Here is a 17,711-nt window from a genome sequence, read left to right as displayed (position 1 = left end):
AGGTTACTGACCTTGAAATGAGATAGAAAATAATGTATGATCAGTTATGAGGTTAGTCAGCTCCACAATACCGAAAATTCGGTGAAAAATGAAATGAAAAAAAAAAAATGAGCAATCGAGCTCTGTGGGGCTAGACACATGACATTCGCCTAACCAAATATCGAAACCCCTGTCAGATTCCACCAAACCCCTCGGAGAAGATGTAGCTTGAAATCGATTACCCCCTAAAAAGACATCTTTTTCAGGCATGGCTCTGCCCACAATGGGCGCAATACGCCCACTCTCGGCAGGATACAACTAGATCATCACATCAACCTCCCACCCAAGTTTCATCAAGATCGGATGACATCATCGGGCAGTTATGCTGCGGACAGACAGACACAGACAGCCACACACACATGACGAATATAGTGGTCACTTAAAAAAAAAAACACCTTTAGAGGCCATTTTTCCCCGCAAGCGGGGGTTGGCCTTTTTCGGGGACCGTGGTTGTTGTTTTTTGGTCCCTTGATAACTTGGTCACTTGATAACTCGTAAACCAATAATGTTATAAGTGCATACAAAACTCAGTTACCGACCTGGTTTCGCCCTTGTTGGGGCTTCATCAAGGCAACGCAGTGAGACCTGCATACACTTATGACACTTGCTATAAATTAAAAATGATAATTTGATTGGTTACTCTCGGCCGCATTCAGGCGACTCCATATAGTGAGTGGATACCAGAGATAATGTACAGTGTGGCAGGCGGTGCTTATCGCTCCCATTAAAGTACAGCATAGCTGGATGGGATACCTTAATGGTGGTTCACCACTCATGGTATGAAGTCACATAATGACATACATACATATATACATGCATATAGATGTGTCACTCACTCTCATTGAGGAAGACCAAGAAAAAGGCCTATTTCGCCGAATATTGTCTAAATAAAGATCCTGAAGCTGCATCCATAGATCATTGAATTTCGTCCAGTTATGTATTTTATACAAATGAGGCACCCTACCTGTAGTTTCTGCTTTTTCTCAGTTAAATATTTTATATCTAAGCCAGTGAGTTGTGAATGTAGCATGGTGGTCCAAATGGCCTTCTGTTTTTGAGGTTCATCTTACTATAATTCACCAAATGTCTGTCCGTCTGTTCCCAGGGCCCGCAAAAACTGCTGAACCGATCGCAACGATATTTTGGGTGGGTAATCCTGGGACCCCCTGGAGTAAAATAGGCTATATTGTTTTTCCAATTTCAGGTATGGTCTCAAGCATTTTCAGGTTTGGACTCCCGCATAACGTTATTGTCCCGGGTACCGCAACGAATCTGCCGCAATTGCGGAAGTGGACAGATTACGGCAATGAGCTGGTTTGAGTTGTTAATATCCCAATACAACCGTCATTTAAAACACTATTTTATTAAAGTATCAATTGATGATTGGAATTGAGTGAATACAATTACGATTTTTAATTCTTAATTGTATTCAACCAACCGTACGGAACTTCACATCAGGATTTAAATATTTGTTTATGTCACGAATGTTGTTAAAAGTTCATTTTTTATATTAATGTTATTTAATTTGTGATTGGAGTTATGCTTTTTGGAATGAAAAAAGAGATATCGAGTTCAGGTGAATGATGAAATGCCGCGAGGGTTTCTACTTTCTAAACGTGAAATTCGTGGATTGCCATATGCAGATTCGCCATTGACTGGGTATAGAACAAATGTACCCGTTTGTTAGCGAACGGGTATGTTTTTCATGCAAGTCCTTCACGAACTTGCTGTCCATGTATGACGTGCGACTGAAGGTGCCACAGGAATTTGGAATTTATTGGTTTCATGCTTTAGCATTCGCCGTTTCTGCATTGTCTGTTTGCTTCTGGCCTCCCAACCGTGCGTAGCACAGGCACCTCACTAGTTGTATTAACACACTCTCCATGTTCCAGCATGGAGAAGGACAGCCAGGAGGTGCACCAAGAGTTGAGCAGATTGAAGACTCGGATCGGGGAGGTCCGTACCACGGTGGCCTCCATGCCCGGCATCGACACAAATCCTGAGGAGCAGCGGAAGCTCTTGAAGCATCTTGAGGATCAGGTTCAAAGCAAACAGCAGTTGCTTCACAAGTACAAGATGCTCGGTGTCTTCGAGATCCCCAAGTGAGCGTGTGTGCACTTCACTCCTGGACACGTCCAACCGGAAATTGTCCGATTAACTCGGCACGTTGTTGAGGATCACGAGGTCCTTTTTGTTCCTGATCGTGATGCAAAAGGAAAAGCATTTCTGGTGTATTTAAAAAGATTGATGATGTCACGCATTTGTTACATTATGGTTCAGATAGTAAATGCAAACGAAGCAAGTTTTGTTTTGTGGATCTTTAATGGAGGGAACGTGTTGGTGGAACTGAGATCTCAACAGAACCAATGAACCCCCAGTGACCGCTGAGTGTGGCTGTTCAAGTGGATATTTGTTCAGTGATTTTAAAACATTTCAAATTTAAAGATATTGTATTAAAATACTTCCTAATTTTTTTTTCCCCTTTTAATCTGAATAAATCTATTATTGTGTAAAATGGTTGTTTCCAGATAATGTCACTTCCCACTGATGCATGTGAGCAAGTTCATCAGAAATGGAAACAAACTTTAAATTTTCACCCTCAAAAATCACGATTTAAGAAAAATCGAAGAAAATCTTCACGCACTGGATTGTGGCAAACAATTTTTTTAAATTAAGTTGTTTCTGATGAAAATGGTGATCATTAGTGTCGAGGTGATGACCTATGAGGATGGTTTTTCTGCGGGAAGGTCCCAGGTGAAGTCAAGACCGAGTCCCGCCATGCGCTCCTGATAAACAGCGTCAAACCACTCGCTTTGTGCCACAGTGAAGTGGTTCTTCCAGTCTCCCACTTTCCCTGCCGTGGTCACATTTGATGGTTAGCGGATTGTTATTTTTTTCCCCTTTTTAATGTAAAATGACCAACGGAAGTGAAAAGGTGATTGACACGATCTTTCACACACAAAATGTTAACTCGGTCATCAACGCAACGTGGCCTTACCCTTTCTGAAAAATTTAGTGGCCTCTTCAAAAAGCTTTTCTGCTTTGCTGTAGTTGGTCATTGGGTTTTTCTTCATGGCCGTGAAGGAGGAATGCTTCACCACAGATTCTATCTGAACCTCCGTCAAGGTCTTGCCGAGGAACGTGCATATTCGACGTACAACTGAACGCAGATCCTGGATACACAGACACAGCCGGCCTGTACATATGGCATGAAATGCATTTGCACGTTGAACCGTGTTTACTGCAGGGTGCTCCAAAAAGACCTGGACAACTTTGGTTATTAATATATTTACTACCACAAATGACACAACGATACACTTTGTTTTATATGATACAGAAACTCCATTTACCCTTTAACGTTTCAGAGTAATTTAACGTATCAACGATAACTAAAATGATTGAAATGCAATGGAATTATAACCAGGTTTTCTGTTTCAGTGTCATCACTCCCAACAAGATCAAGATAGAGAATAGCAAGATGATTGACTGCATATTTTGCCAAAAGTCATTGTCCAATGGAGAGCCTGCTGCTACATTGATGCAAAAGGGTTGTGACGGTATCCTGAAGGCCAGTGAAGTTAGACGCAGTAATGTAACTGTTGCTCTTGGCCAGGTTGTACTTGTGAAGTGCAGAAGTGAATTTACCAAATCTAGATCGATCCAGTTTCACATCAAACTCCAACTTTCTGATGAACAGGAACAACATCTGCAGCACACACCTAGATCCAAGGAATCCACCTTCAGCTCTAAAGATGACCATCTACTGTTGTCCAGATGTTTACAGAGGCAAAAAGCCAGAACATAAACTTATTCCAGTTAGAACGATGGATTGATTTCCAGAACCAAATATTGAAGGCTTGTGATGAGTTCAAAGGAGAATGAGAATGGGCTGATATTGTAAGAGGTAAAGTGTTTTTTTGTCCCAGATCTGCCAGCTGCAGATGACGTGTACCACGATATATTTGCAGCATCAACTTCAGAACAGGAAAACAAGTGCCACACATATTTCAGGAAACCACAGAGCAGAGAGCTGCAAAATGCAAGAAAATCCATGGAAGTGGCAGGCCCAAAGATTCACCAAAAACTGAAGCCTTCCAAAGCAGTCGCCGAACATCTTGAAAATAATGAGGATGAACAGGTGACCATCACTGACCTGATGAAGATGAAAAAATATCTCAAAGATTCTCACAAAAAACCATTCAGCTTTCCACACATGGAGAGTGAGCTAAGAAAGCATTTAAAGGACAGAGTAATCATCATAGCCATCAATGGAAAACAAAATGTAGTTACCTTCATTACCACCACTTCCAAAATATTACACACTTTTCGTCGGCAAATTATGCAAAAAGAAAGTGATAAGGTGAACCACATAATAGAAGCAGCAGCATCAACCATATAAAACGCAATTTGTTTTTCGAAAAAAACATTTTCCATGGAGTAATTATGTCTCTTGCATTGGAATTGTAGACGGTGGTTTGCATACCAGGCCTCAAGGGTGGTGTACAGAAGCGTTTTTTTAAATCGCAATAAATACAAGTGTCAGGGAGGTGAAATTCACTGCATGTGATGTGCAATTTGTGCAGAGTAAAACGAGTGTCCATTTACATCCGTATACAACAACAACAGGCATTTTAAGGCAATTTTCCCTGCCAGAGCGGGGGTTCGCCTTGCGGTCCCCCATGACAATCTTCTCCATTTTGCCCTATTTTCTGCATCTCCCCTTGTTAACCCCCTTGCCCGCATTTCTTCTTCCACCATCTTTAGCCAAGTCTTTCTCGGTCTTCCCCGTCCTCTACTTCCTTCTACATTCATTTCCATCATTCATTCTCAACCGCACAACATTCATTCTCAACTTCTTCCACCACACAACAACAATTCATTCTCAATTCAATTCAAAGGACTTCCGGTCCCTCGAGCGACGGGGCTTACTTCGATCTCTCCACGGCATCAAAGTTTGAGTGTTTTCCCGTTCGTTTCTTTGTCAAATTTCCGCTGCGTATTTTGTTGTGTATGTGTTATTGTGTGTTTCTATTTGGTTTTGGTTTTGTAGTTGTTGCAAATTTGTGTGTAATTAGTCGTTTCTTTGTTCGCGCCTCGTGCGCCTCGTGCGGCCTGGTGTCTCGTGCGGCCTCCTCGTCTCGACTTGTGCCCCGCCCCCTATATCTCGTTTTTCTTCCACCTCTGCTCCTGCTTTCTCAAATCCACGTTCTCACTTAGAGACTTTTCCCAGATTGTTTTTCATGGTTTTGTTTAAATATTTATTTAAATATGTTTAAACCGCAGCCGTGATGCTGACGCCGCCCCTCCCCCCACTCCCCACCCCCCAGAATTTCCATGTTTTAAACGTTTCCCAGTGTATACCCTGGATAAGAATAGGTACGCCGTATCCCTGCGTGTCGTAAGAGGCGACTAAGAGGGTTGGCGTCAGGAAGGGCATCCGGCCATAAAAACATTGCCTCAAAAAGAGAACCATGACAATTGCAACTACATGTGGGCAGGGTACAGCCCGAAGTGGAGATCAGTTTCTGAGGTTTGGGACATGGAATGTAGGGACAATGACAGGGAGATCAGGAGAAGTGGTGGAAGTATTGGTCAGAAGAAGAGTGGACATATGTTGTGTGCAAGAGACGAGATGGAAGGGAAGTGGTGTGAGAATGGTGAAGGGTAGGCAGGGACAGAAATACAAGTTTGTGTGGCAAGGGTGCCCGGAGGGCGTGAATGGTGTTGGTGTCCTGTTTTCTGAGGAGTTTGCAGACAGTGTGGTGAGTGTGACTAGAGTGAGTGATAGGTTGATGATGGTGAAAATGATGATTGGAAAGCTCTTGGTGAACGTCATCTCGGGATATGCACCGCAGGTTGGTCGAAGCGATGAAGAGAAGGACAAGTTCTGGTGTGCGATAGAGAAGCTGATGGAAAACGTGAAAGATGAGGAAGTTGTTGTGGTAGGAGGAGACCTAAATGGACATGTGGGAAGGAGTATGGATGGTTTTGACGGAGTTCATGGGGGTTACGGATATGTTGTGAGAAATGGAGAAGGTGAAAGGATTTTGGAGTTTGCTGATGGAGCTGATTTGTTGATTTGTAATACTCAGTTCCAGAAAGAGGATAATAAGCTTGCTACATACACGTCAGGTGGGTCGACGACAACCGTTGACTACCTGATGGTGCGTAGGCGAGATAGGGGGCACCTCCGGGACACAAAGGTGATCCCGGGGGAGGAGGCTGTTTCACAGCACCACTTGGTTGTCTGCGACGTAAGGGTGAAAGGTGCGAGGAGAGCTCGGCGGGTGAAGTACTAACCGAGAAAGAAGGTGTGGAGGTTGAAAGAGGTGACAGTAAGGGAGGCATTAAAAGAGAGGCTGAGTAGGGTCGAGGATGATGTGGTTGAGCTTGAAAGTGGTTGGATGTCAATGAAAGCTAGTCTGTTGGGAGCCGTTGGTGAGGTATGTGGATGGACAAAAGGACCACCGAGGCACTCGGAAACATGGTGGTGGGATGATGAAGTTGGAAAGAGGATTGACGAGAAGAGGAAGAAGTTCAAGGAGTGGCAGAAGGCGAAGGGTACGGGAGCAGAAACAGCAGAGCATGAAAGTTATAAGGCAGCCAGGAAGGCTGCAAAGAAAGAGGTAGCAAAGGCACAGGAGGCATGTAGGAAAATGTTCGGAGAACGCTTGGATTCGGAAGAGGGTCAGAAAGCAGTATTCAGGATTGCAAAGCAGATAGCGAAAGAGAGGTGTGATGTGATGGGGGTGAGTTGCTTGAAGGATGAAGTGGGACAAATCGTTGTGGACCCAGATGCAATTAAAGGAATATGGAAAAGATATATGGAAATGCTGTTGAATACAGAGAATGAATGGGATGGCAACATAGAGAGTAACCCAGTTTTAGGACCGGCAGAGAAGATAACTGAGAAGGAAGTTGAGGAAGCGATAAAAGCAATGAAGGTTAGAAAAGCGGGAGGGCCGACGGGAGTTGTGGGAGATATGTTGAGGGCAGCAGGAAGTTGGGGTGTGAAGAGAATGACAGAGATCTGTAATCTGGTGGTGAAAGAAGGCCGCATTCCAGTGGATTGGGAACTGAGTACCCTCCTCCCTCTATACAAGGGGAAAGGTGACCCTCTGGAGTGTGGCTCGTACCGAGCGATAAAGTTATTGGAGCATGGAATGAAGGTATTGGAAAGGGTGTTGGAGAGGAGGATAAGGAAGAAAGTGAAGATCGACGAAATGCAGTTTGGATTCATGCCAGGAAGAGGAACGACAGACGCACTTTTCATTGTGAGGCAGTTGCAGGAGAAGTACATGGAGAAGAGGAAGAAGTTGTTTCTTTGGTTTGTTGATCTGGAGAAAGCATTCGATCGGGTTCCACGCAAAGTATTAACATGGGCATTGAGGAAGTTAGGAGTGGAGGAATGGTTGATCAGAGTAGTTATGGCAATGTACAAAAGAGCGTGCACAGCTGTAAGGACGAAGGATGGGAACAGTGGTGAGTTTGAGGTGAAGGTGGGAGTGCATCAGGGGTCGGTACTAAGTCCACTACTATTTGTAGCTGTGATGGAGGTGCTGGCTCAGAACGTAAAGGAGGGTTTACCGTGGGAGTTGTTGTATGCAGATGATCTGGTGTTGATTGCGGAAAGTATGGATGGACTGAAGGAAAAGATGAACACGTGGAAGGAATGTATGGAGACAAAAGGTCTGAAGGTGAATATCGGAAAGACGAAGGTGATGGCAAGTGGTAAAGCATGTGGTGAGGTGGAAAGAACTGGGAAGTGGCCCTGTGCTGTGTGTAGGAAGGGTGTCGGAGTGAACTCCATTCAGTGTACAATGTGCGCTGAGTGGGTTCATCAAAAATGTAGTGGTCTGAGAGGGTCATTAACCAGTGTGGCAGCTACATTCAAATGTAAGGTGTGCACAGAGGGAGCTGCAGATGGAGGAAATGAGTTGGATCTTGGAGACGGCGTGAAGCTGGAAGGTGTGAAAACATTTTGCTACCTCGGAGACATGCTGTATGGAGAAGGTGGATCAGACTCGGCAACGGTTGCTCGAATGAGATGTGCATGGAAGAAGTTTCGGGAATTGAGTGGCGTGCTGATGATGAGGGGAGTGTCGTTGAAGCTGAAGGGAAAGGTGTATGCTGCATGTGTGAGAAGTGTTATGATTTATGGGAGCGAGACATGGGTAATGAACGTAGAGCAGCAACGAAGGTTGGAAAGGGTGGAAATGCGAATGGTTCGACGGATGTGCGGAGTATCGTTGAGAGAGAGGAAGACAAATGATGAATTGCGAAAGATGATGGGAATAGAGCCGGTGATTGATGCTGTGAAGAGGAACAGGTTGAGATGGTTTGGTCATGTGTTGAGGAAGGATGAAAGTGACTGGTTGAGAAGAGTCATGGAAATGAATGTAGAAGGAAGTGGAAGACGGGGAAGACCGAGAAAGACTTGGCTAAAGATGGTGGAAGAAGAAACGCGGCAAGGGGGTTAACAAGGAGAGATGCAGAAAATAGGGCAAAATGGAGAAGATTGTCATGGGGACCGCAAGGCTAACCTCCGCTCTAGCAGGGAAAATGGCCTTTAAAATGCATGTTGTTGTTGTTTGTATTCTCAACCAGTCACTTTCATCCTTCCTCAACACATGACCAAACCATCTCAACCTGATCCTCTTCACAGCATCAATCACAGGCTCTATTCCCATCATCTTTCGCAATTCATCATTTGTCTTCCTCTCTCTCAACCATACTCCACACATCCACCGAGCCATTCGCATTTCCACCCTTTCCAGCCTTCGTTGCTGCTTTACGTTCATTACCCATGTCTCGCTCCCATAAATCATAACACTTCTCACACATGCAGCATACACCTTTCCCTTCAGCTTCAACGACACCCCTCCTCGTCAGCATGCCACTCAGTTCCCGAAACTTCTTCCATGCACATCTCACTCCAGCAACCGTTGCCGAGTCTGATCCACCTTCTCCATTCAGCATGTCTCCTAGGTCGCAAAATGTTTTCACACCTTCCAGCTTCACGCCGTCTCCAAGATCCAACTCAACATTTCCTCCATCTGCAGCTCCCTCTGTGCACACCTTACACTTGAATGTAGCTGCCACACTGGTTAATGACCCTCTCAGACCGCTACATTTTTGATGAACCCACTCAGCGCACCTTGTACATTCAATGGAGTTCACTCCGACACCCTTCCTGCACACGGCCACTTCCCAGTTCTTTCCACCTCACCACATGATTTACCACTTGCCATCACCTTTGTTTTTCCGATATTCACCTTCAGACCTTTTGTCTCCGTACATTCCTGCCACTTGTTCATCTTGTCCTTCAGTCCATCCATACTTTCTGCAATCAACACCAGATCATCTGCACACAACAACTCCCACGGCAAACCCTCCTTTACGTTCCGAGCCAGCACGTCCATCACAGCTACAAATAGTCGTGCACTTGGTACCGACCCCATTTACATGCATATGATGTCTAATAAATAAAGATATAAGCACACCTGACACTAGGCCGATGCTTCAGACTTTGGCACAGTCACGAGGCTGCGCCGTCTAATAAACTGTCCCAACCCGTCATTTTTGACGGTCTTTTTACGAGTATTTCATAAAGCAGGACATCAGAGTAATTGATCAGACAAGGGACACCTATCCCACTGATGAGGATTTATCAACAGAAACAACACTGGAGTTCTTGCCGCCATTTTGCAGCAGTTGTTGACAATACTGTTCTGTGGAAAAAATGCAAGGAGCAAAATTGTTTCATTGGGCCAAACAAATGATGCAGGCAGCACGCCCTCATATCCTTCTGGCTCCACTGCAAATTGGTTTGGGTGTTCAGATGCATCATCTGCTCCAGTCCAAGTTTTTGGTGGATTCCTTACATCTCCATGGGTTTTCGTATCCTGGCTCCACTGCAAATTGGTTTGGGTGTTCAGATGCATCATCTGCTCCAGTCCAAGTTTTTGGTGGATTCCTTACATCTCCATGGGTTTTCGTATCCTGGCTCCACTGCAAATTGCTTTGGGTGTTCAGATGCATCATCTGCTCCAGTCCAAGTTTTTGGTGGATTCCTTACATCTCCATGGGTTTTCCTGCTCATATAGTGAAATGAAAAAGTTTGAAAGGAGCTCTTCAGTAGCATCGGGTACGGACACAGAAATACCAAACCTGGCCACCAGCAATTTTCTCTCCAATATTCTTGTGATAATGTTGACCACAATGTGAGAAGTATGGATGGAAAGGGTACATTCCACGGTATGGCCATTATTGCTATGTGACGGCCGGGACCAAATCATCCAGAACTATTCCGAGAATGGAAGTCACATCTGTGGATATTGCTTCTGTTGGACGAATAAAATCCATCACTTCTTGTCAGAAAGAGATAGCGTCCAGTCTCTCTGCTACCAGCCAATAACAAGATGCCACCTTGGGAGCTCATGCCGTACTTGGTTGCAACACCAGATCAAGAATGTTTGGTGTTGGGAAAAACAAGGCAGTGACCAAAGTGAAAAGTGACGTCATCTTTGCTCGGCAAGCTTCGGCGTTTATGAAATCCAGGTCAAAAATGGAGGATGTCATCAAGGCAGGGGAATCATGTCTCCTTGTATAATGGTGATGAGGATGAAAACCTTCATGACGTGAGGCTTTACAGGTTGTGTGAAAAGAGCACATGCAGCACCTGCAGTAGTTGAGCCATGCACTCTACCTCCAACAGCAGCTGCTGCTAAATACCAAAGCTTGACAGTGCATCAACAGGTTTAACTTTGGCTGGGCCATGATCAGGAATGGTACGTCCATATCAATCGGGCTGGAAGGTCAGTCAAGGGAAAATGGTGCCCTATTTGATGGGCAATCCTCCAGCAGCACAGGAACTATTAAAAGTGATAGTGTGTGGGTGCAAAACTGGTTGCTACAATTTGAGATGCACCTGCAGAACAAACGGATTGCACTGTTCCATGGCCTGCACTAAATGGTCGTGGAGGGTGTGCACACTCTTCACTGTCTGCAGTTGATGCTGATTCAGAGGAAGCACTAACCGAGGATCAGATCCTTGTAGAAACGCTAATGGTCGTTAAGTATGTTGGTGTTTGGACATTTCACAATACATTGAGATGAAACAATCCAATATTAGCGACAGTGGAGATTACAATGGCGATGCTTCATACTTGGTGTGTAAAGATGTAATTGATGTTTGTGGTGGTATAGGTTGATGGTCATGGTGGTGCTAGCCTTTGTCTTTGAATACCTGATACACCATGGCATATAGACTCATTTTAAATCATTTGGACAAACTTCTGGTATTTTTCACTTTCGCTGGATTAGAATTGTGAAATTTAAAGGGGTAGGGGTATACAGTCCCCTTACAAATGTTCCCCGAAATAGATGTTGGTAGATTTTGGAAATGATATCACCAGATGCCTCAGGAATCAGAAAAGCAGGTTTGCAAACTTATTATTTGTTTCGGATTATCTGACGATTCAGCACAGTCTGCCTGGACTGATACAATAATTTGGTAACAAAACCAGTAAATCCTCGAGGTACCTTGGCCATGGTTACCTGACCTTAGCTCGAGGTACCTTACAACATATGTACCTTGACCATGTCCTCGTATGTCACATACAGAAGATGCGGATGCTTGCAGTCCATCCAACCTTGAATGTGTTCAAACCACGATCCCATGAGCACTGCACCGCACACACGTTCATCATGTAATTGGACGATCACGGTCAGACTGTCCATCAATATTCCAGAGATCTGTAATGTACTTGAACGAATTAGAATCTACGAGCTATGGACAGTGGAAGCTGCGAAATAAATACTTTAAACAAAGATGAAGTAGCACAAGGCCATTTGGCCCATCATGCGTGGGTCACCATGTTTTACTATAAATCCATGTACATTTGTACTTGAAAACTTTTTAGACTGTTTCTCTCCCAATGCTTGAAGGATGAAGTGGGACAAATCGTTGTGGACCCAGATGGAATTAAAGGAAGATGGAAAAGATATATGGAAATGCTGTTGAATACAGAGAATGAATGGGATGGCAACATAGAGATTAACCCAGTGTTAGGACAGGCAGAGAAGATAACTGAGAAGGAAGTTGAGGAAGCGATAAAAGCAATGAAGAGTAGAAAAGCGGGAGGGCCGACAGGAGTTGTGGGAGATATGTTGAAGGCAGCGGGAAGTTGGGGTGTGAAGAGAATGACAGAGATCTGCAATCTGGTGGTGAAAGAAGGCCGCATTCCAGTGGATTGGGAACTGAGTACCCTCGTCCCTCTATACAAGGGGAAAGGTGACCCTCTGGAGTGTGGCTCGTACCGAGCGATAAAGTTATTGGAGAATGGAATGAAGGTATTGGAAAGGGTTTTGGAGAGGAGGATAAGGAAGGAGGTGAAGATCGACAAAATGCAGTTTGTATTGATGCCAGGAAGAGGAACGGCAGACGCGCTCTTTATTGTGAGGCAGTTGCAGGAGAAGTACATGGAGAAGAGGAAGAAGTTGTTTCTTGGGTTTGTTGATCTGGAGAAAGCATTCGATAGGGTTCCACGCAAAGTATTGACATGGGCATTGAGGAAGTTAGGAGTGGAGGAATGGTTGATCAGAGTAGTGATGGCAATGTTCAAAAGAGCGCGCACAGCTGTAAGGAAGAAGGACGGGAACAGTGGTGAGTTTGAGGTGAAGGTGGGAGTGCATCAGGGGTCGGTACTAAGTCAACTACTATTTGTAGCTGTGATGGAGGTGCTGGCTCAGAACGTAAAGGAGGGTTTACTGTGGGAGCTGTTGTATGCAGATGATCTGGTGTTGATTACGGAAAGTGTGGATGGACTGAAGGAAAAGATGAACAAGTGGAAGGAATGTATGGAGACAAAAGGTCTGTAGGTGAATATCGGAAAGACGAAGGTGATGGCAAGTGGTAAAGCATGTGGTGAGGTGGAAAGAACTGGGAAGTGGCCGTGTGCTGTGTGTAGGAAGGGTGTCGGAGTGAACTCCATTCAATGTACAATGTGCGCTGAGTGGGTTCATCAAAAATGCAGTGGTCTGAGAGGGTCATTAACCAGTGTGGCAGCTACATTCAAATGTAAGGTATGCACAGAGGGAGCTGCAGATGGAGGAAATGTTGAGTTGGATCTTGGAGACGGCGTGAAGCTGGAAGGTGTGAAAACATTTTGCTACCTCGGAGACATGCTGAATGGAGAAGGTGGATGACTGGTTGAGAAGAGTGATGGAAATGAATGTAGAAGGAAGTAGAGGACGGGGAAGACCGAGAAAGATTTGGCTAAAGATATTGGAAGAAGAAATGCGGGCAAAGGGGTTAACAAGGGGAGATGCAGAAAATAGGGCAAAATGGAGAAAATTGTCATGGGGACCGCAAGGCTAACCCCCGCTCAAGCAGGGAAAATGGCCTGAAAATGCCTGTTGTTGTTGTTGTTGTCTCTCCCAATGATGAAAAATGTCTGGAAATATCTCACAGATGGAAACTGTCCAATTTGGCTGTTTGTTTGTGTGTGTGTGTGTGTGGGGGGGGGGGGGGGTGTAGGTATTGTCGACATGATCGAGGCTCATGGAAGAGCTAGAGCAGAATGGAAAGGGGGAAACACCAACAGCAGCGGAGTGAACAAGCTGCACACAAGAGCGGAATGAAACACAGGGAAAGGGGAAAGTGAGGATGAAACAGAAGATGAACAAATCAACCATCAAATGAAAAGAGGTAAGGGAGAGGGATTAAGGAGTTGGTATTGCAGGGATGAAGGTTGTCCAGTTTGGTGAATCACTGATGTCTGTAAATCTGATTGTGAAGGGGGATCGGGTGGGATATCAGGAGCTGGAAAAGGAGGATTCGTGGAATAGTACAGGACTTTGTGCGATGTTTTCCATAGGATGGATTGGGGTTGATTTTACGAAGTGATTTGAAGAAGCATGAATGTCAGGAAGTCAGTCGTTATCAAGGATGACATGGTGGGGAAGGTTATGGGACCATAAACGAGGGAGGGGAATGGATTTTGGAGACTGCACAAAGTTTCAAAGTCGTTACCTTTTCCGTCAATAAACATTTGCAGAAAACTTTGGAAATCATTCGGGTTCTCCAGAAAACGGGAGTTCTTTTGGAAGTGATAGAAAGACACGATTACATCCTTTGGGTTTCGAGCAACGTAGATCACCTGGAGAAAGCACACAGGCAATCACGGTTCCATGTTTTGGTGGATAAGTAACAACGCTCTATGAAACATTCAAATTCTCAAGAATACACCAAGATGGCCGAGCATAAAATCTGATGTCCAGTCATGCGTTCGCAGTATCAACTGTTCCTGGAATTTCTTCCACACAGAGTAATTTCTCTTCTTCACAAGTTCATGCCATCCCGGTCTTTTCCACTTCAGTCTTTCATATTTGCCGCCCATCAATTCCTCATGTGCTCAATCATGCACATCCACAATCTCGATAAATGCCCATTTCACATTTCCCATTCCGCTATTCTCAGCCATTGTTGTTCATTTTTGTATTATTCCTTGTTTACTCCTCATGAATGTTCACCACTCCCTCCCCCATGCCCTTTATTAGTCAATAACGCTGCCGCCCTTTGGCTCCTGCGTGAGCCTAGATCTGTGTATAGGAAAAAAACGAAAAAGGACGAGTCACCTTGGCAGAACCCTCCTGCAGGCCACGGGGCATAAGTCGGTGGGGAAGGTGAGAAGTTATTATCCGAGGCCTGGGTAACTGCTCCACTTTGTCTTTATCTATATCAAGCCATGGAGTTGCTTCCCAACTGACAACATCCTCCAGACACTTATGGTCCCCGTCTGCGTACACCAGCCTCATCACCACCTGCATCCAGTTGGTACCTGCAGAGAAACACAGCCGGACAAAATAAACAATCACTAATATATAAAATAATACAATCACCAACCACGTCCAATATCCATCATCATTCATCACCTTCAATGTTTATGGATTTCCGAAAACGAAATCATGTTTAACAAAGTTATTGGAATTGTACAGAGTGGTTTCTGGTTCAAGTGCAGATGACAAATGTAGCGGATATAGTATATCGAGACCTTCAGAAGGCATTTGATAAGGTACCACATCGGAGGAAGGTGAGGGCTTGTGGAGTGACTGGTAGAGCGGCAAACTGGATTAGTGACAGGAAGGAAAGAGTGTGAGCTGTGAGTGTGAGGACATCCGATCGGGAGGATGTAAGTAGTGGGGTACCTCCCATTTCATTAGTCAGACCATTATCATCCTTACTATAATTCATGGACCGGTGTGTTTGTGTGTCGCGCTACTCCTCCTGCAGCTGTGGGCCGATTACATCCAGACTTGCTACATCGGATCAACATGACTCCAATTAGTGTATAAGGGTGTTTTTATCTTTGTTGGTGGTCTTGGGGGAGGGGAGGAGGTGGGGGACGGAAAGTCTCCATTTAAATGTGTTCTGTGTGGCGCCACCTCCAGGTGGGAGAGGGTATTACAAGTCTCACCTTTTGCAGTACAGTATTCATGTCCCCACGTTTTACACTGCAGTGAGGTGTTTTGAATTGTAAGCAATAGCCATGTTTTTGCTTTGTGCTTGTAACCCTGGTTTCTTTTTTTTGATTTTCGGGAGCGATTGATGGCAGGACGGGAGCGATTTTTGGGAGCTGCCTGAGAGAGGGTTCAGTGTGGGGTGATTAGATTGATTCTGGGCCTAGCTCAACTCAGCTATGAGGAGCCAGGACTTTATACATTAGAAAGGAGGGGATTATGAGGGAATATGATGGAGATGTTTAAGATAACGAAGGGTAGGGACAAAATAATCCCAAAAGGGGTTTTCAGCAGAATGGACAGTGAGTGATAGGATCAAGGGACATAGCCTGAAAATAAAGAAAAGAGTTGGGATGGTAATAAGGCAAGGGTCTTTCACTCAGTCGTTAATGTATGGTCATTTCCTTGGGAACCAAGGTAGTGATAGAAGAAGCAATTTGTTTTTTTCCCTCTACAAGAAAGAGGCTCATGGAAGAGCAAGGTGAGAAAGGTATGAACTGGCAGTAATCAGCTGGCTGGAATCGGACGGGTGTCTCCACAGGAGCAGGTCAGCATCTCTGCAGCTGTCTGATCCTGTCTGACCGACAGCTAAAACAGCCTGAGCTGGACCGGCAAAAGGAACAGCAGCCAGGAACCCGAACCAACGGAAAGTAGAACACCGGAATGACGGAGGATTGCCAGGTGTGGCACGAGAGTCCAGGGTTGTTGTTCTCGACCTCTCGAAGGCTTTTGACAAAGTGCGGCACAAGGGCCTCATCCATAAGCTAAAATCATGTGGCATTTCTGGAAAGTTGATTGATACAATCTGACTTCCTTGCAAATCGCAAATCTCTGTGGTAAATGAGGGACAGTCGTCACCTATTCATAATATGAATGCTGGTGTTTCTCAGGGGTCTGTGTTGGGTCCAATATTGTTCATGTTATATAATCAATGATCTGTCTGATTGGATTCTTTCTCAATTAAACATTTACGCAGATGAATCAACACTGTATACAACATACCCTGTAACCTTGTCTCCTCCTACCCGTGACCATGCCAGCACCACTCTCAATCAGGACCAAGAGAGTGTGATGAACTTGGGAAAAGACTGGCGAGTTACTTTCAACCAAAAAGAGACCACCTTGTTGTCTTTGTCTAGTTCAAGATCACCTTGTTTTCAAATCTTGTCTATCGATTCTTCACCTGTGCAGGAACTTCCTGTTATCCATCTGCTTTGTCTCGCTTTGTCGCGAGCAGATGCATTTTCACTCTCGCTTGGTCCGGGTTTTGTTGCGAGCAGACGCATTTTCACTCTCTGTTGGTCCAGGCTTTGTCGCGAGCAGACGCATTTTCACTCTCTCTTGGTCCGGGCTTTGTCATAAGCAGACACATTTTCACTCTCTCTTGGTCCGGGCTTTGTCGCGAACAGACGCATTTTCACTCTCTCTTGGTCCGGGCTTTGTCGCGAGCAGACACATTTTCACTCTCTCTTGGTCCGGGCTTTGTCACTAGCAGACACATTTTCACTCTCTCTTGGTCCGGGCTTTGTCGCGAACAGACGCATTTTCACTCTCTCTTGGTCCGGGCTTTGTCGCGAACAGACGCATTTTCACTCTCTCTTGGTCCGGGTTTTGTCACGAGCAAACGCATTTTCACTCTCTCTTGATCCGGGTTTTGTCACGAACAGACGCATTTTCACTCTCTCTTGGTCCGGGTTTTGTCATGAGCAGACTCATTTTCACTCTCTCTTGGTCCGGGCTTTGTTGGGAGCAAACGCATTTTCACTCTCTCTTGGTCCGGGTTTAGTCGCGAACAGACGCATTTTCACTCTCTCTTGGTCCGGGTTTTGTCGGGAACAGACGCATTTTCACTCTCTCTTGGTCCGGGCCTTGTCGCGAACAGATGCATTTTCACTCTCTCCTGGTCCGGGCTTTGTCGCGAACAGACGCATTTTCACTCTCTCTTGGTCCAGGCTTTGTCGCGAGCAGACGCATTTTCACTCTCTCTTGGTCTGGGCCTTGTCGCGAGCAGACGCATTTTCACTCTCTATTGGTCCGGGCATTGTCGCGAGCAGACGCATTTTCACTCTCTCTTGGTCCAGGCTTTGTCGCGAGCAGACGCATTTTCACTCTCTCTTGGTCTGGGCCTTGTCGTGAACAGACGCATTTTC

At 45.2% G+C, this 17,711-nt stretch overlaps 1 protein-coding gene across 1 annotated transcript in view; it reads right to left on the bottom strand.

Annotated features, from left to right (window-relative positions):
• Positions 1 to 2,342: 2,342 nt before the first annotated feature.
• The window catches only part of LOC137427189 (sulfotransferase 2B1-like), a 28,153-nt gene continuing 12,784 nt past the window's right edge, over positions 2,343 to 17,711 (bottom strand). The window contains exons 2-6 of the mRNA XM_068116445.2: positions 14,680 to 14,882; positions 14,075 to 14,201; positions 11,635 to 11,726; positions 3,038 to 3,212; positions 2,343 to 2,893 (exon numbers count right to left, since the gene is read on the bottom strand). Coding sequence (XP_067972546.2) covers positions 2,760 to 2,893; positions 3,038 to 3,212; positions 11,635 to 11,726; positions 14,075 to 14,201; positions 14,680 to 14,882 — 731 coding nt within the window. The 3' untranslated portion in view covers positions 2,343 to 2,759. The remainder of the gene's footprint in view (positions 2,894 to 3,037; positions 3,213 to 11,634; positions 11,727 to 14,074; positions 14,202 to 14,679; positions 14,883 to 17,711) is intronic.

Source organism: Myxine glutinosa, unplaced genomic scaffold, assembly GCF_964187855.1.
Source record: "Myxine glutinosa unplaced genomic scaffold, kmMyxGlut1.1 SCAFFOLD_2012, whole genome shotgun sequence".
In the NCBI taxonomy this organism is placed as follows: domain Eukaryota; kingdom Metazoa; phylum Chordata; class Myxini; order Myxiniformes; family Myxinidae; genus Myxine; species Myxine glutinosa.
This window is presented reverse-complemented; position numbering and strand designations above follow the sequence as displayed.